The following is a 20017-nucleotide window of genomic DNA, read 5'->3' on the forward strand; positions in this document are numbered from 1 at the left end:
TTAAATAAAGGACTGAGCAACTGGAAAGCTGGCAGAGTGGGGTTAAATAATAAATGAATGTATCACATTAAAGAAGCCCCAGGAGAAGCTGTTTTTTCACAGGTTTATTTCAGAGCACAGTTAAATCCTCTTTGGAGATAACCTCTCACCGTTACAGAATACAAGCATGCATTTGTTGTCATTGTTAACATCAACCATTTCAAAGGGAAGATGGGGTGAAGGGAGAGTAGGACCCCCAACATACTGGGAGCAAGGTCCTTGTTTGTAGCAGCTGCCATTGCCAAGGCCACAAAGCCTTTCCATTGCACATCTTGGGTCACGCATAAAACTTACACTGTAGTCAGGTCTTGTAACAAGCCCATCTGCTCATGAGAAGCCTTCACGTAATGACAGATCAGGATGGAGGCATCATGCATGGAAGATGCAGACTGTCCCAGTCATCTCATGAATCACTGCCAACTTCAAGAACCAAAGCCAACCGTGATGGAGCTTGCTCTGTTATCTTGGAAGCAAACCATGCAGGAAGTGCCGAGGGGCAGACCTCTCGCGCTTCGATGCAACATTCCTAACTCACAACAATTGTTAGGGTGTTTGCTCGTGGTCCCAGAAAGCTCTTCCGGGCCCCATTAAAACAGGAAGATGGAACAATGCACATTTGGACCAGACATAAAGGACTGCTCAGCAGAATAAGCAAGACAGGGACTGAAAAAGGGGGAAACCTGCCTGTCCGTTGTCACAGCACAGAACATTGGGAAAACCTCCATCTCGGGAGCTGCAGATAAATCCTACTCTGCAACCAGAGGGGAGCTCTGCTACACAAGGCCCCAAAACACCACGACAGGCACCTTAGTGTTTGAAGTGCATAGAGACTTGGTGGACTTGACTGTCAAACATCCTCTCAATTCTTTGAGGCTTATTCCATTACTCTAGTTGGTACCTAAACAGACATTTTAAGTTGTGCCAAATTTGTTTTGTTGCCCATTAGCAAACTGAACTAATATAAGCAATGCCATTCATCGGTACCACTGTAGTAAGGGGGCGAAGTTTCTCTCTAGTGTGCAAGTAGCAATGCTTGGCTTTGCCAGGAAGATACCACCAATTGCTGCCTGAGGTTGGTGCTGCCTGGCTTTGGGTCACCAGCATGACTGCAGAGCCAGTACAGTAGAAGCATATCATGTCAGACCAATGGTCCATCTAATCCAGTAACTAGCAGGCAATTACATGCCTAAAAAGTTTACTATTCAGCTACAGTGAATTCCAGCAGTTATATCATTAGTGCCCCCCAATACAGAAAATTCCCAGAGTCAGACCATCTTTCTACACTCCTGCCTACACAGCAGCTTTCTATATAACAGTGCATATCCCTGCTCTAAGTGCGAATACAAGCCCCATTGCTTCCATTGAGGGACTCCACTCATATCAATGTCAATGGCTACATCAATCTTGGCACTCCTCAGCTTCCCTTCACTTGATTTAATTAACTTATTCCCATCACAACACCCCACCTCCCCCAAAACATCTTGCTCCTTAGTGCTCACATGACCCCTGACAGTACGAATGTGGGCAATGGGACATTTTAAGCCACAGTGGAGCTGCAGCTTATGGCAGGCATTTGGCTGATGGAGCGTCCTCCAGAGGAAATGGGACAGGACATAAATTAGTGTTTACCTGGAAGCAATCCATCAAAGGGAATCTAGTTTAATAATGCTCTCCTCAGTCAGAGGCAGAGTACAGTTCAACCTCTCTGGCCCTGCTGATTCACCCTCGTGTCAAAACATAGAAAAGATGCTTCGGCAGACCAGTCAGACAAGGGTTGTTCACCAAGGCAGAGGTTCGGGAATAAGCTTTTTAGTGCTTTCTACTACCTTACTGCATCGCTACTGGGCACCAAAGAAGGGTCAGGCTTGATGCGACCCACTCAGCAAGACAAACCCAGATGTTGCTGCTTTTCAATTTAGGCAACACATACTTGGATGACAAAGCAGCCTCTTGTCTCTACACTGGATCCCAGAGTTCCTCCAAGCTACTCCATTTAAATACCTGGGTTTTATCCACATTTAAACACTGTCCCTTCTGAGTCAAGAACTACAGGCTGGGCCAGAGAGCCAAGACCCTTCTCCTCTCAATGGTAATGGTTGAATCAGCCATAGGGAAGGGAATCTGACCCGACTACACTTTAGAAGCTAGTTCTCAATGGGCCAATTCATTTCTGGTCTCGTCGGACAGGAGGAGGTTTGTTCTGGCACCTTGGACTTCAAATTTGAAAGAAAATATAGAGCTTTAAGGGTTTCCTTCTTTTTTTTTTTTTTTTTAAAAAAAAGAGTCCGTGTTTGTCCACTTCTCCCAGCCGAGGTCCTGAACTGAATGGAGGAGTTAGTCAATGGGGAAGCTTGCTGCTGCAGACACTCTGCGGAAGAGCAGGCTGGAGCCTCGGAACAGCTGCCCCTACAGGAGAGCAAAGCAGAAGGTTTAGGGGGGGGAAAAAAAGGAGCCAGGGAGAAATGCAGTGATGTAGCCACCTGACCAGCTACCCAGAAGCCTCAGTACCAGATGCCAGGACTGCAAGGACCACTTTGCCAACCATAGTGCCGTGCTCTGCAATCAGGAATAAGGAATCATGAGCTGAAGTCCTGTTCTTGTAGCAGAGATGGACTTGTATACACCCACTACAGCACCATCAGAGCGATCCCACAAAGCCAGAGGTAAAGAAGGAGCCAAGTGTCAGCTTTTACCTACTAGGCTATGGACAAACGTACCTTGTAACTGCTTTAAAAAGGCACCTCGAACTGCTGCTACTCAGGCACAGGTGTCAGCTGTTAATGTATCACTACAGGAGGGCACAGACAAATGAGCTGAATCACTGAAGCTTTAACCCCATTTCATTTAGGGTTGAATTTGCAACAGCTTTGCTACACCTGCATAGCTCCAGGAGCATGCACACCTAAGTTACACAAATGGTCTGCATGGTATCACTTTTAAACAGAACTACTGGTATTGTCTCTACCCCCTCCTCCCTGGCCAAGCAAATTCTAGTCAACAGGGGCAAGACCAGCAGAAGCAGACATGAGCGTACACATGCACACATGTTCGCCATGTGCTTCAAATCCACAAAATGGGCACAGTCCTGGCATTCCTGCTATGCAACAACCCTAATATGTAACAGTGACCCCATCCATGCCCCATTCTGGTCACAGATTTCCTTGCACCTCACAAGTGCGAGTCTGCAAGATTTGGTTTCTTTGTAGTTAACACTTAGCCCTTCCACAGACCTTCTATCCGAGGAACTCAAAGCCCCACATCAGCCCCTTGGAAGCCAGACGAAGAATGCTTGAAACAGCTACTCAAATCTTTATGCAGCAGAAATGACCTGGTTTGGCCTGACTCAGGCAGGGCTGGGATCTCCCCTGCCACTAGAAACATCAGGGAATTTTGCTTTTATGTTTTAAGTGTGATCATTGCGGTTCAGTGATCTTCCAGAAGAGCTCTCCAGCAACCCAGTGCCTCCAAGCACCAAGCTGGGTATTGAGTCAATGCCGGCAGGAAGTGGAATCCTTCTGTCAAGGCCAGCACCATCTCCTGAAGCATGCATCTGTTCCTATCCTGTACTGAGTTCACCAACCCCTTCATAAGCTGCAAGATGGGCACCGAGTGCAAGCTGATCCGGTACTGAGAGCTTTCAAAACTGCACTAGGAAAGCAAGGTCATGCCTTTGAGGTGGTAAAGGGTCATAATGGTTTAGTGATGGAGGCACCAGCCTGAGACTTGGGAGTCCTGGGTTCTTTTCAGCCTCCATCATAGGCTCCCCATGTGACCATGGACAAGCCTGTTAGGGCCGGTTCCAGCTCCATGATTAGCTGCCTAAGCATAAGTCTATTGCAACCTATTGAGCCCCTGAAAAACAAATAATGGAAAACATGGCTGCATCCTCCTGCTCACTGGGTTGTGCGACTTGGTCTTAAGGCGAAGATGACAACAGGTTACAGAAACAGGCACATTGGTTTTTCCGCAGACTGCAGCAGGGTGGAACAAGAACACAGGCACCACAGCAGTAGAAAACACACTAGCCCTTAGTTTCCCCATCTGTAAAATGAGAAAATCCACACTGTCCTACCTCATGGGAGCATAGTGAGGACATCTGAGGTGCTCAAATGCTGTGGAAGGGACACTGAAATATCACAGACTGGAAAAGTTGAACAAGATAGACAAGACAGGCTGCTGGCACCTCAGGCCCTCTCAGATAATTCAGGGGGAACCCTAACAGCCTGCCAACTCCACACTGCCAGGGACATCCTCATCTACAGCACCTGGCCGCTAGCATAAGAAGTCAAGACGCCAGTGCCACCCTCACCTGAGCACTGAGGTGTCTCCAACAATGAATCCATGACGTAAACACAGGAGAGTAAGGAGGGAGGCCAGCACGCAACCTGTGGAGCGAAGAGCAACAATCAGGAAGGAGAATGTATAGAAGTCAGGTTAGACAGGGAGAATCAGACCTGAACGCAGTATTAGGTGTGAGCGAAACACTGTATTGTATTGTGACACTGTCAGCACCAAGCTAAAGGCCAAGTCACCAATAAATTATTTATAGCACAACCTACTGTGTAATTTAATCACAACTGAAGTGTACAGATATGGATAGTTACTTGGATACAATGACAACACAACACTATGAATCTCCATTATGAGCTCAGGAATCAGAGCAAGACATTCCAAAACATGCTCTTTCTAGGGAACTTTTCCCATCCCCCATTAAATTTCCCTAAAGCCTCAGAGGTGGGGTGGATTGGGGGCTGAGAATGCAGGCTCGGTTGAAAAGCCTGTTCTCATGCTCAACCACCCTTGTTCTGAATTTTTTCTATCCTCACTTACATCTGATGTGTACCCCTTCTCTTTCCTGAGCTAGCATCCCCATGCCTTGTCTATAATTTCCAAATCTAAGATCAGAAGTTTTTTGTACTCTTTGAAACAAGAAATGCCTTTCACTTTACAAGGTGCCACAAAATTTCTGGTTCTGTATGAAAAAGTTGCAATTATTACCGAAAAAACCAATCAAGTGAGGAACCTTGCTAGGAGTCTAAGAGAACACAAGACACTGGACCAAGCCAGACATACCCACAATTGTTCACTGCCATGAGATCTCCCACTAGAAGGAAGGGATACGTCAGCATGCTCACGGCAATCTGAAAGCAAGAAGCACCAAACTGAGCCACTCCTGTCCACATATTTTAACTTGAAAAGCATCAAGAAAAACTTGAAGATAAGCAGAAATACGGCATGCAACAACAGCGCAGATTGGAAGCAACTGGCACACTTTGGAAGCGTCTAGGAAGATCTGGGTGCTGTTAAAAATATATTAATAAGCAGTCCAGCAATTTTTAACCTGCTTCATGGAAAAGATTAATGTATTGCACCATTTCTCTAAACGGTGGTTACCCTAAGTGATTTCTCCACAGAACAGCCTGGCTCCTTGCTTGCAGCCTCTCAACAGCATAGCAGCAGAGCTGTGTTCTATATGTAGACACACACACCCCCCAGTTAGATGCGTGTGGGGCCATTTTATTTTTATATTTGTGGCACAGTTGCAGAACAACCTCTCCCACAAGCCTGGCATTCATACAGCCCTTTACTATAGCTTTCAAAGGACTCACTAACTTGGGTAAAACTTACTCCACTGCTCCCCACTAGCAAAGGGCAGGATGACAGATCATAGATCTGATTTTCAGGTGTCGTGAACGTGCCCTACTATGCATGCCCTACTATGCTTGGCACTTCTTCCAATAAATACATGCAAAAATCAGGCCTTATGACTTGTCAGGAAGGTGGACAAACATGTACTCCACTGGAGTTTACATTAGTTTGGTACACTGGTGTATATTAAGCCAGGCTAGAAACAGGAAGACACACGGTTATCACAGGATAATAGGTTAATGAAGGGATGGATGAAGACAGACAAAACCTAAACTGGTGAAACTTACCCTAGTGCAGAGTCTTTCCCACTTCTTTTCAGGGGTCATTCCCCAACAGTTCAGGCTAATTTATCCCAACTCAGAGTGTGTGTAATTGGTTCATCTCCCCCCGCCCCATAGTGTCCTGCCAATTACATTGATGTAAATGTGTCTTCCTGATCCACACCTTCAGAGACAAAGCCTCAAATAATTCTCCCAACTCTCATCCTTATGCTACAACAGGCCACTCTTATTACTGGGTTACTGACATCAATGAAAACCTGTAACATCTCATTGCCCAATATATAAAAAATACTAGCAATTTCTATTTTGGACTTTTGAGGAGATATTGTGATCTTAAAGTCTCAAGTGTGCATATTTGGATCTGTAATGTTTGATGAAAGAGAACCCTGGTCCCAATCTTCAATCATTTTGAACACTCAATCAAGTGTAGGTCAACAGGATCTAGAATCGCTATGTATTTCTCAAGGTATAGTCCTTACACCAAAGACAAACACCTTTAGGAGCTTACCTCCAGTTACCCAGAAGTAGAAGGGGAGAACTACCCACATACACGACACAACAGCAGTCACACAAACGCACACGTGCATGCCTGCAGCCTCTCTTCCTGGGAACTGCAGTTCATGAGTTCTCATATCATAAAACTGAGGCCAGGAGAAGCGTAGTAACAATTGACCACCTACCCCCATCACAAACTTTGTGTAGCTCCGGATCACAGAGGCTTGGCTGAACTGCAAGGGAGAGGAAAGCATGAGGGGTGAGGGGGAAAACAAAACAAAAAAAAATACGAAAAAGGGGTCAGGGAAGAAGCAACATCTCATTTTGTCACAAAGTCAGAGTAAGAGTAAGCTTGAGCACTTGAATCACTTGATCAGAAAACTATAAGCATGAGACCGGGTTAGGCCAACAGCAAAGGAGTTAGACCTATTCCCCAGATCAGATGGATCCAGTGTTTCACAGAAAACCCAGCTGATCTCCAGACATTCGTACCACTTGGGATTGAAAACTTGGGCCTGTAGAATCCCAAACTCCAGCCCCAATTCAGTCTCAAACCTGAACTGCAAACCTCAACCTAAATAGGACTCTAGTCATCTTTAGCTGTTGCTTGGGACCTGAGTCAAAGCCCAATGGTTTCTATGCACACTACAGCAGGGCCCCCTATCCACTAACCCCTCTGTCTTGAGGCCCAATTATAAACCTGCTGGCTGCAAGGAGCTGAAGCCCTCAGCTGCTCTGGTTTAATACAATAACCACTCACATTGTCATCCACTGCATAGGTGTTGATAAAGTGAGCCAGCAGGTTACAGCACCACAAGAAGACGACATCCCCCAGGAGGTGAGGGACTAAGCCACTGAAAGAGTAAGAATATTAACATAAGGAAGAGAAAGCCTTCTGGGCTTCCTTCAGTGAGGACATGGGAGCAATTCTAGTCATGTGAACACACTGCCAATTGACATGGCAAAATGACTGCTCTGGAAACCACTGGTACGCATAGCTCAGCATAAGGCCCTGCCAACATACCTCCAACCCTGACCTGCAGAGGCCAACCTGGGCAGCAGAGACTCAGTCTTGGCTCTCCCTGCTGATAAAATGACCCAAAGAGGCAAACTGGTACCAAATAAAGTGGTTGGTTTTGAAACACTGGTTCCATATTCATGCCAGAAAGGCTTTAGCAAATAATCTCAGCCCACGGCTAGATGCCTATTTCTCTCTATTCCCAAATGGGGGTGGGTAAGTGTGTGCATTTAGGCAGGGGAGAGATGGGGGGGGAGGGGAAGGACCCATATCTGTTATCTGCTGGAAATCAGCCAGCTCAGTTCACCTTGGAGAACATCCCTTTGGCAAATTTCTCATCTCAATAGGGCTCATGGCCTGGTAATTCCCTACTATGATTGTTTCCGACTATGCTTCCCCAATCTTTGCACAAGGCTTCTCCAGGATGAAAGAAGCTGTTTTCTTTTCACATTCATTCACTCCTTTCCAGCATCGTCTTCCCACCAGAAGCCCTTTTTATCTGCAAAGTTTCACTAAAAAGGCTCCTTTGGAGACTTCCTCACGTTTTGCTGGGACAACCAACTCTGCTCAACCGCGCCAGGGCAAGGAGGTTGATGTTCTGCAGCTCTGGAGCCCCCTAGCGGGATGCTCCCTACTTGATCTGAATTAACCAACAAAACCACTTACCAGGGTACTCTAGCACTGCAGCTTGTTAATAGAAAAATTGGGGAGCCTTTACAGAGGCTACACTCTAGCTCAAAGGAATTCATTTAGGGAAACCTTATGGTCTCTTACAGGAAGTCAGACTAGATTATTACTGAGTGCCCTCCTGGCTTTACAACCTATAAGTCTAGGACACAATGAGTCACTCCTACAGGGAACGTTCCCTTGGCAGCCTGACATTCAAATCAGTGGCACACAGAATTAGGAAGCAGGTATGCTTGTCTTTATTTTCATCTCTCATTTCAGAGCAGGCCACCACCTGCAGTAGCCTAATAGCACAAACACCGCTGACTCAATTTCTAGCAGACCCTAAAAACATTAACGAGAGTTTGGCGAGGGCACAGAGGGGGTCACTTCCTTATTTGTGTCTTGACGGCATTAGCACCTCTGCCATAACAGCCATTTAGTAAATTTATGTTTCCTTTCTAGGCACACAACACAAACTTACTACTTTGGTCTGGGTTCTACACTAAAACAGATGCAGTAGCTACTAAAATTTCTCCTTGGTTATTTAAACAAAATCCAAAGTTTTTAATCAAAGCAGATACCCTGAATAGTCCTCTCACAATATGAGCATCTAAAGTAAAGTTAGATACAGAGGCTTAAATTCCTTTGACTATTTTATTCACAGATTATTTATTAAGGGAAATGGACAAACAGCTTGTTGCTTTTTTCAGGGAGGAAAAAACTCCTATTCATTTGCTGAAGCAAGATGCAACTCCCCAGAACAATGTGGTTTGCTCCACCTGGTTTTGATTTTTGCTTTGTATTTTTATTTCTGACAGAACAACTTTGGAGGCTGCATTTACCTTTGCCACCTGTGGCACATGTAGTGATGTAACGGGCAATTAGTCACATCTTACACAAAGAAATAATGCAGGGGGTGTTATAGGGAATGTGACGGCTCAAGTTCTTCAGAGATGGAAAAAGCAAGCTATTTTGGATATCAGTGCATTCAGGAGTGCAAACTATGTTGCTCTACCCCACTCAGAAAAAAGAGTCTGGAAAAGTGCCCTAAACAATTGTAAACAATGCATCTGTGCTTAAGCAGGTGTGATGGAGGAAGAAAATTCCCTATATTAAAAACTACTCTGGTAGTAGCACTCAATGGGCAATAGTCTGCTTGTAGGAATAGATTTTTTATTAGAAAATAATTTGATCATTGGGGTTATATTTGTGATTAAGACCATATACTTTCTGATTCTCAACTATTAGGTAAAAGGTGTGAAAGTCTGCATGACATAACATACAAAAGTTGTATTGCTAGCTTTAGAAATCCTAATGCCCCAAGACATAGTCCAGTACAGTTCACCAAATGGGATCCAAGAAGGGTCATTTTGAGCAGAAGTTTTCACTTAACAGTAAGGATCCCATCTCAGAGAAGAGATCAAAGGATTATCCCTCTGTCACATGAGCAGGGGGTGCCACTAGTGGCAGAGAGGCAGGGAAAGGGAAACATGGAACTTCAACTAGAACATGGCCTGCAACCAGTTAACCTGGCTTAATCCCAGTTAACTTGGGTTAATCTGGCTGGATGCTCTTCCAGGAAGAGAACTAGCTGATGTTACTGCCATGTACAGCTTTCAAGGGGGTTACAACGAGACGAGCTTAACTGTGAGCAAGGGAGGAAGGGGGGTTCTTTAGGGAAAGGATGCATTTCAATACAGAGAGTTCACGTAGCCACAAACAGGGAAACAGCATTACACAGTCATATAGATGCTGCTTCAAATTCTCTCCTTTACAGCCTATTTCCTACTGGAGTTGTAGACCACATGTAACTTCAGAGCCCCCCAGAGACTTTTTGGCTTGTGTTAAAGTCCTTCCTGTGAACCATTAAGTTTAATTAGGCTACCAGTGTTTATTTTACATGGAGAATGCATGTGGAGGAAAGGAGCCTAAAAACACCATGTATTTGCACAGTTCTGCATTGTGTCTGCACCATTCTGGGTAGGTGCTAAGGAAAGAGGAATGTGAGCAGGCACCAACAGGAGTGTAGCTTCCTCTGACTTACAGGACCTAAGCAAAAGCCCACCCCCCCACCCTCACCGCTTAAGCTCATGAGGTGGAAACCTGTCATCCAGGAAAACAGCAGGAGGAACTTACACTGAGCTGAAGAGCTGAGGGTGCAGGCATTCCTGTGCCTAGACAGAGCAGATGAGGAAAGAGCTGGATGCCTCCTATCCATAAGTGCTTCCACAGGAAAAGATTCTGCCCCTCCCTTCCCAGGGGAGATGGAGTGAGAGACCCACTGCCAGCATCCTTCTCCCCAGCAAAGATTTTTGCATGAACTCTTTTGAACACTCGTTAAATCTTGCCCAGCGCAGGGAATTTGTTTGGCCATTTCAACATTTGCCAGGGAAGACCTTCTATATCCCCCCCATTTGTCTTAATTTCAGCTCAGATTCCCCATTGTGGTCCCAGAGGGCACAAGAAGGTACTTTTGCATTCAAATATACATTTCCACATGGATGGCTATATTTCTGCTAAGTGATATGACCTCATTTCAGACATTCCTTTTTCCTCCTACGAGGATGCTTCAACAAGAGAAACAAGTTAAGTCCTTTTCTTCTTATTTTGTCCTGACTTAACCACCAAAACCAACAAAACTGTGCACCCATGACAAAGGGACACACTGCAATTTGCATGCAATGAAAGAGATGTATAAATATCACAGGGAAAATTTAGCACCCAGGTGCAATTAAACTTTGGAACATCTAACAGACAAGACTGCGATAAGATAGGAAAGGTTCCTAGAGACAACAGGTCACCAGGAAGGCCAAGAGAAACTTAAACTGTAATGTGGATGCCATGCAATATACAGGTGGGACAACATCCTAGATCCAAGAAAATAGCTCTGTTCAAACCAGAGCTTAAGTGCATGTGTTGAGCAATTTAATGAATCAAGGCTCAACACAGTCATTTTCACTTGTGAATTCAGACAATTACCATAATTTAAATGATTGGATGAGATAGCCGCAACCATGACAGCTTGCAATCATTAAACGACCTTACCATTCTTGTTAACCCTGACATGCTGGCCAAATGTCTTGACTTGGGTAATTTCAGCACCAAAAGCTTTCCATCCCAAACCCTCTCCTGCAGTTTGAGAGACAATTTTACTATTATGGGTGTAGTAAAGAAAATGACTTACCTACCACCTGCTGCTTACACTAGCAATAGGTTCCATTTTATTAGATGTGAAAAGGGGAGAAAGTGTTAATTAAGGGGTTAAGCAAAAATTTATTCTCCAGACTTCCGCTTCAGTTAGATTATTAATTTGTTCTGCTTCATAATGTGGTCAGAAGCACTTCTGAGCTCTGCCACTGATGTAGAGAATGCTGTCTTCTTAATTCTGTGTTTAGGGGAGACTCGTGCACTTATACAGCTCAATCAAACCTACAGCTGCAAGTTCCAAATCAAGAGTGCCCGAGGCACTTGTAACATGCCTCTTCCAGAGTCAGTTTTAGTGCAGATAATTGAATTTTGACTGTTCTCCCTATCACTTTTAGATTAAGAAAGAAAAACGTCAAAAACAAGGAAGAAACTCACGTACACGAAGAATCCCAGGATGCCTTCTTCTTTAAAAATCCTGCTGATGGAGCTAAACACACCACTGCCAAGAAAGGGAAACAGATAGTCACAGAGCAACCATGTGCTTTTACAACTACACTTGCAATTAAGATGCTGTTGCCCAGACACCTGCTATCAGCAACCTCCAACACCAGAGAGGAGACTCGCCTCCATTCCTCAGAAATGATTCTCTTGCATGCTCAGCTAGGAATGCTGCTCTATTGAGGTAATGTTATTTGGCCCATGGTGCATGTGTTTACAGATAAAAGCAAGCTGTCACTTCTGATGCTGTTTGCTGGCTTATGGTAAATGCAAGACTACCCACAATGGAAGCAGGGCCATACTAATTACAGCTGTGTTTAGAAAGTTGGCCTAGGAAAGCTCCAGCCTGCTTTCCATGACAGGCACAAAGAAATTACTTCTTGTTCAAAACCCAAGTCAGCCCACTGTGCTAAAGTACATATTCAGCATGGATTTGGCTAGCAAAGAGGACACCTAACCTCCCTGTTTAGAGAAGCCATGCTACAAGTTACTGTTCAAATACAGTTGTAGCAGGCACCCAGAGTGTCCTCACACACTCCAGGGTGAAGGGGGCACTTTAGTTAGAGGAGCTCCGTGAGCCTCTCTAACTAAAGTGCCCGCAACACCATATGTATTCAGGATCCCATGCTTCAAAATGGTGGCGGAGGCACTTTGACTAAAACTCGACGAACAAGCTTTAGTTAAAGCACCCTCCGCCGGCATTTTGAATTGTGGGGACGCTGAATACATGCAACGTGGAGGCTGCTGGAGCGTACTAATTAGCACATTCCAGCAGACTCGATTAATCGAGTCTGCTCTGATGCGCAAGAACAGATGTCTGGCAGGTATATAGGTGCCCCAAGAGCCAGTCTCCATTTACATTTTCAGATGAAGGATTATACATTCCTCTGTGAAGTGTGTCATTCTGCCCATGTCCTACCTATGGCCTTGTGAAGAGAGCCTTGCAGGAAGTTGTCAGACAAGCTATGCTACCAGCGAGGGCATGAATCAGACACCATCTCGTCCTTTTCACCCCCTTGCTATTATAAAGCATAGTTTGGGTTGCCCATTAAAGGTAAAAACCAAAGCAACTGGAGTGCATCCACCTACAGCACTGTGTCAGCAAGGGATACCGCAGTCATTGCAGAAGCCAGAGGCAGGAGGTTGGGACAAAGGGATACATAGAAGGGAAAGGACCTCTGTGTGACCTTAAGTGTTGCTCCTTCAGCTTCTCAGCTCAGCAGAAAGAAGGAATAGAGCATAATGCTCCCAACTCCAAGTCTGGTGCTTTAAATATTATCGCTTATGTGCCAGAGCTATTTACCTGTACTTGACTTCCCGGCCTACAAACTGGACCATACAGCGCATAGAGATTACTGCAAAGAAAAGCAAAACAAAGAGGTCTATAAGCAGCAGGTTGAGTTGGCTTGCCTTCCCTTTAAAAACAAAAAAAAATTAACAGGACTGTGGTCCAGAAGGGAAAGCGACAGGGAAATCAGATGTGTAACTCTCATTGTCTACCTTCATCAGCATGAGCACCTGAAAAAAATAGTCCTAACCACCCAAGCCTAACAGAAGTGAGGGATCCCAGGTCATCACCCAAACCCAGAACTCACTGTATAAGCTACCAAGCAAGTAATAAGAGAGTCTCATTTCTCAGCTTTTTGACTATCCTATCAGGATGCCATGTATTATCTCCCTCTCTCTAATGCTAGTAGCTCATGCTCTTCTCCTAGGTTCATGTTCTAGGAACCATTTTTAGTTAGAAAGAAATACCTTAAAATGATTAAAAGAGAACAGATGTGTAACAGATGCATAACAGGCAGTCAGCAAGTTGTCATGACAGGCAAGAGCATGCTACAGACCCAAAGGAACCAGGCTTACCATGTAAGGGGTGAGAAATAACACGGGACACGCACTGCATCAGCATCTCGTGAGAGGTCTGGGGGAAAAACAAAACCCAAACCCACCATGTTAAAAGCCACAAACCAGCTGGCTGCATTATAAGGAATGGGCAGTTGCATGCTGATTGTAAGATTCATGATAGTTATGAATCGTGTCCTATCACTGCATGATAGTTGCAGTGATAGGACATCAAAGAATCACAGAAAACAAGAATCCAAGGGGTTTAGTCCAGCCACTAGCTCAAGGCAGGATGAATTAACTGATGTCTGTCTAGTCCACTGCTAAAACCTTCCAATGATGGAGACTTCTCAGCAGCCCATTCTAGCGCTTAACTAGTGCTTAAACATTACAGTGTTTTTCCTGTCCAACTTAAAGCTCCTTTGTCACAATTTAAAATAGGTGACCAAAGAGAAACAATGGTTTGTGGGTTAAACAGTCTTATTTCCTCACTCAGGAGGATGACCTTATGCCAACTGTGATTATGCTTAATTTTGCAAAGCTTTCTGGAGCCAAAGGAATGGAGATCTAGTCCTGTGAAGAACATATGCATCATACACCACATTCTTGAGATGAAGACAACACCACACTCCCCCTCCCACACAAAAACCCCACCTTTCAAACACAGTCAGCTATTGGGTGTTTGGTGGAGGTCTTTTCCTGTCTGTTCTTGCACCTGTCATCAGATTTCCTCTTTGGCTCTATAAGTGTCAAGACCTGGATATTGGGTGAAAGAGACTGAGACACATCCTTTCCTCCTTATTAGAGGTATCAGGTTTAAAGGATTAGCAGAACTCAGTCTACACTAAACTAACCATGGTAAGGATCTCAGTACTATTTGTATTAAATATTTAAATAGCCAGGTCCAGAGGGACACCCCTGTTCAGCATTAATATCTTGGTATATGTTGAGGATTTTCCTGAATAACTTTACCCATACCAAATCTGCATACTTGCTGAGCCTCTAGGGCATCTATCTCCATTGTAAACTCTCTAGATTATTTATTAACATGCAATATTCATAAGATGAGATGCTCTCAAACCCTGCACTTGATAAAGGTTTAATGAGGAGAAAATACTCTGCAGGTTCCCACCTCTTTCATGACTTTCCTGAGGGAAGTCTTCATATCATCCTTGTTAGAAACATGTTCCATGTCCTCCAAAGGAAAGGCCTGGATGGAGAGAGACTAATCAAATTAAATGTCTCCACAGATGCCCACCTATGAGCCCCAGCAGCTGATGCCAGAAGCAAATGGTAACTGCTCTGTGCTCAGAACTAACCACAAAAATCAACAATGGCTTGATCAAAATCAGAAAGGCTCATTCTCTATCGAGCATGCAAAGGAATTTTAAGGTCACTGATCAGCTCTTGAAGCATTACCAATGCCTTGCTACGGCAAGCTTCTGCTAGCTAAGATTTGGATATATGGGCATTTTTCATGACTTAATGATAACTGGTATAACAACAGGATGAGCCCAGAGCTCCAAGCCTCTCCCCACTGTTCTTGTCGCATGTCTGCAAGAAACAGCCTAGATTTTGCCCTTAGGGTGACGACTCACCCCAGTCTCTCCACCTCAGAACACGGTCAGTAGAAGTCTGCTGGTCTGTGATATACACACCTTCAGTTCGCAAAATATTATAGATCTTCAGTTCTATAGAGGCTAAACACCTCAAGGCACCCTTGAAAAATGCCAGCTCTTTGCTTTTACTCATTTCTTAACTACAGAAAAGTAAGAGTAATTCTTTCATTGCAGTGGGCTTCCTAAGACCTTTGTAGGTCAGAGTGTTTTAATGCTCTAGATTCCCATTCAAAATTTCTGGTTTTACTAATATTTCACAGCACCTTAAAAAGGGTTTCATGGCATATCAAGGTGTCAGGGCATCTCAGCTGAGAATCAATGCTCTAGAGATTAGTTTCCTCTCAGATATATGAATGACTATTGTCTGGTGTAGGACATTCCTGATATTTGATTTAAGAATCAGCTTGCTGCCTAGGTTGTCACATGATAAAAATACAAAAATACATTCATACCAAATACCATGGATCAAATAAACATGATAAAACTGGACATAACTTGACATTACCTATGAAGAGACTGAACACAACAGGAAATCTAAATCTTTGTATGACACACAGGAGGCACGTGTACCTGTTCATTAATGTGTTTTTGCTACTGCATATTAAAAAGGTAGTACCTCTAATGTGTGGTACTAAATAACTGTGCATTAGGCTGCCCTAATGCCCAGTAGTGAAAGCACATGTTTTATAGTGATGGTTAATCCACAGTAGCCTAATTTTACTGTGCGTTAGCATATTAGCATGGTTTTTGACATGACGCTCTAATGTGCGGTAAAATAAGGCTACTGTGCATTAAAGCGCACATATACATATGGCAAGGGTACCCCAAAGTTAATCCCAATTGGTGTATCCAAGACAACTGGCACTCCAGGCCTGGGTGCAGGAGGATTACCAGGATTCGATGATGGCTATTCTGGTGGGTTATGATGCCACTTGGACAGAGAAACCTGGGCAACAATCAACATGATAGAAAACAGGGCAGATGAAGAAAAGGGGGTATGATGTTTTCTTACAATCTCACCAGGAACAGAGATTCTCTAACTCCGGGGCACAGGACTGGAAGCGGACCCTGGGCCACGGAGTCCAGTCCCCTGCATTCACAGGCAGCCATCAACCAAATTGTTAAACGTGCTTCCAAGGAGCTCAAGTTTTTCAGCTGGAAGCTGAAGTCGTTTCCATGTAACCAGAGAGCATTTTTTAGAGCTGGCTAGAACTCACTGCTGCTCAGCAAAGCTCACAGCGCTCTCAGCCAGATGGATCAGTGCTCCTCAGATGCATGTCACACAGGCTTACTGCTATAAAGTACCAATGCTATTCCAACAGCACTTGATTTGTGCAGCTTTAACACCCAGTGTGTTAATTTATAAAAAGCAAATTCACACTTTACCTTCTTCACACTCCCCCGGGTGATTGTGGATAAAGTGCTAGAGAGAATTCGAGGCGTAAGACCACGGAAGAGTCCTGTTTTCCCATCCACTTTGACAATGTGTCTGGCTGGGTAAAAAAACATTACACTTGTATCAGTCATGATTGAAGCACCTTACCAGAGAAGAGTGTAGCACAACACCTCTGCAACCTTGCTAACTCCCACTCTAAGCAGCACCAGGACCTGGCATCTGGTTGAATCTGCTTGAATGATACAGCATGGGACCACAAGTGATTTACTGAGAAGACCTAAATAAGCTTCATAACCAATGTAAAAGATTAGGACAGCACCAAGTCATAAAAGATCCTTTAGCATTTTCTTCTGCAAGAGATGAAGCACTGGCCATAATGCCCTGGACTAATTCTAATTTTTTGAGTGTGTTCTGCCAGTCTGAAAGAGTTACAAGAGCTTTTGAATGGAAGAATTTTTTTATTTGCTATGTAGCAGTTTCTTCCTTCCACCCTAGGGCAGATAGTATGGGAAGTGGGTAGTAACAGTGCTGGCACAGAACTCAGGAGAGCCAGGCTCCATTCCCTGCCCTGCCACCGACTTTCTATATGACCTCAGAAAGTCATCTGGTCGGGACAGGCTACAGAGACTTGAAGAAAAAAAAAAAAAAAAAAAAAAAATCAATGGAAATTTGGTACCTAAATATGTTTGTGGATATTGACCTCCATTTCCCAGTCAGTTAAATGGAGATAATAGCACTGCCCTCTACCAGAAGGGAATTGCAAGGGTAATACATTAAGGACTGCAAGGCACTTGATAACACAAAAAGCAGGGGCCAAATAGACAAGCAAGGTAAGCTGGCAGTTTGCTTAATTCTTTGAACAAAAAGTGTTCTATCAGATTTCTGTCACTGCACAGCAGAGGATCCTAGATCATCTGGGAAGAGAAGCAGCACATTGATGCTATACCTGGTTTCATTGCAGTTCATCAAAAACCAGCTGACCAAATATTTAAGCATACTGCTCCCAGAACCCCATTCCTTGCTTGTAAAAAGCTATGCTTGTTCTCTGGTGCAGATCACATGGATTCCTTCCCCCGTCCTCCTCCAGGAAATCAAACACTATGTACGTATTTATGAAAATACATCATCCACCACTGAAAGGTGTTACGGGAAAACTGGTACTTCATAAACTTTCAGCGCCAAGAAAACACAAATCTTTTACTTTGTTACTGTGCTTTGTATTCCATCCCCATCAGTTAACAGGCATTTCAGCTCAGGTTTCAAGACTCTAGCTCTCTTGGCTCTTCCCTTTAAAAATAGTTTCCTCTAGAAGGATTATGAGCTTTTCACAAAGGACAAAGAGCAATAAGTCCAAGGCCACTGAGAAATTCACTATCAGCACTGAGATTAGGATGTAGGAGTGTCTAACCCAAGCTGTTCTCTTACTGCTATGCTTCTAAAGAAAAATGTAACTTTTTTTCTCCCAGTATCTTACCCTGTCCTGCTTGTCTATTCTTTTTCTTGTATATATCTGTTCTTTTAAAGCTCCCAGCTACAGTACTAAAGCCCAAGTTACCACACAGCTATACTGTGAAGTGTTGGGAGGAGTTTAAATACCCCTTATAGACATGCTAAAGCCTTCAATCAGAACTACAGCTGGTTATAAGCCATACTCACTCTCATCTACACTAAAAAAAAAAGCAAAAAAGTACTTTTAAGTGGACCTGGGAATGACAGGATTAAGTAACCTGATTAAACAAAGACCAGACCTTAATGGAAGGCCATCTCCACAATCTTAACCTCAATTCCTTAGTAAAAGTGCAGTCATCCAAGTCTTTTAGATTCAGCTCTTACCATGTGTCTCTCTTGCTTCTTGTAACAATTGTAACGTAAATCTGGCTGAAGATTTGGACAAAAATACTGAGGCAGCAATTAGTCAAAATATTTTAGGTCACATCTAAGAAAATGACTGAACTATCGGCAAAGAATCCTCTAAGGGTTGCCAAGATGCAAGAGGCAGAAACACTGGTATTTATCAGAAATAAAACAGAACCATTTCAGGATGCTACTGTATTACAGCCAGCGCTGAGTACACAATAGTTTTAGCCAATTTAAATAGATTCTTAATTCTTCACACCTTCCCTTCCAGAACAGTGTTATGCTTTCATCAAAACATGCTCACCATAAGTGAAAAAGCCAGGTAGGTACAACACTTTTCTTCCCAGTACATTTCTCCCAAGGGTTGGAGGTAGAGGCTCATGTCCCACCTTCAAAAGAAACACAAGTCAGTGACTGTTTCTTACAGGGTTGCCCCAAAAGCTGCTGGATTATAAGAACTGCTCACGTGTAACACGTGCTACTCTTCTTCACTCCCCTATCGACGTGAAGCTCAGTGTAAGGACGCCACTCCCCCTCGCCCTCTTACTGCTGGGCACCCTCCCCTCCAACTCCCCATCAGGGATCCTCTAGATCAGCAGTTCTCTGCCTTTTTTGGACCATTTGTAAACATCGACGGCCAGTCCCAACCTGGTGCCCTTCACTCCTGACCTACTGCCCCAGCGTAGGGGGCAGGGGGAGCCCCAAGCCGCTTGAAACTCTACCAGTCTGTAAGGGAAAAGCCACGGTTCCCCCCATGTTTCTCTCTTGCCGAGGAGAATCCATTCTTAAAGTTCATTCATGACCCTTTCACCTATTCTTGCGATCCGCGGGTTGAGTAACCCTGCTCCGGTGCTTTCACATGCTCTTATCCTCCCAAGTAATCCCATCAGCCCGCCGCTCAGCAAGGCCAGGCTCCCTCGCGCCACCTCGCCATCCCCATTCGAGGCACCTTACGGACCGCATTGGAGACGCCACTCTTTGAGGGGCAGCTCCCTGCTGCCCCCGCTCTACATTACATACATCACGCACCACATCGGCGAATCGCGCAATAAACCCAGACCAGCTACGTGAAGAGCAGGCTGGCGACCGAGGCGGCGCTTGACAGCGCTCCAGAGCTGGTTTCTCCAGCTCAACAGGGACCAAACCTCAGGGCCCAGGGAGCGCCTCCCCAAGGGGCAAGTGAGTGGCTCAGCTCCTGCTGCACCCCATCCCTCTGCAGTGCGCCCCCTCCCGGCCACCGTCCCCACCCCGTACCTGCACCAGCAGCTTGACGTACAGCAGCGGGTGGCTCAGCGCCGTGAAGCCGGCGCCCAGCACCACGAACAGCGCGTCGGCGCCCTCCGCGGGGCCCACCAGCTCTGGCCGCCCCTCCGGCCGGGGGCTGGCGGCGGGGGAATAAAGGGCGGCCATCCCCACAGCCACAACCCGGACGCTTCCGGGTGCGACGCAGGAAAGGGGCGGGGTGCTTGCGTCATCACGTCCCCCTCCTTTCGAAACCCATCAGGGG

At 44.9% G+C, this 20017-nt stretch overlaps 1 protein-coding gene across 1 annotated transcript; it reads right to left on the reverse strand.

Moving 5' to 3' along the window:
- Positions 1-89: 89 nt before the first annotated feature.
- Positions 90-19968, reverse strand: MTCH1 (mitochondrial carrier 1). Its single transcript, XM_006266193.4, has 12 exons — positions 19765-19968; positions 18815-18899; positions 16644-16750; positions 14771-14848; positions 13660-13717; positions 13100-13151; positions 11738-11797; positions 7225-7318; positions 6650-6697; positions 5113-5180; positions 4349-4424; positions 90-2445 (listed from the first exon to the last, which is right to left on the reverse strand). Exons 1-12 carry the CDS (start codon positions 19918-19920, stop codon positions 2374-2376), a joined length of 954 nt encoding a protein of 317 aa, XP_006266255.1. The 5' UTR covers positions 19921-19968; the 3' UTR covers positions 90-2373.
- Between the last annotated feature and the right edge of the window lie 49 nt (positions 19969-20017).

The sequence above is a fragment of the Alligator mississippiensis genome, chromosome 14 (assembly GCF_030867095.1).
Source record: "Alligator mississippiensis isolate rAllMis1 chromosome 14, rAllMis1, whole genome shotgun sequence".
In the NCBI taxonomy this organism is placed as follows: domain Eukaryota; kingdom Metazoa; phylum Chordata; order Crocodylia; family Alligatoridae; genus Alligator; species Alligator mississippiensis.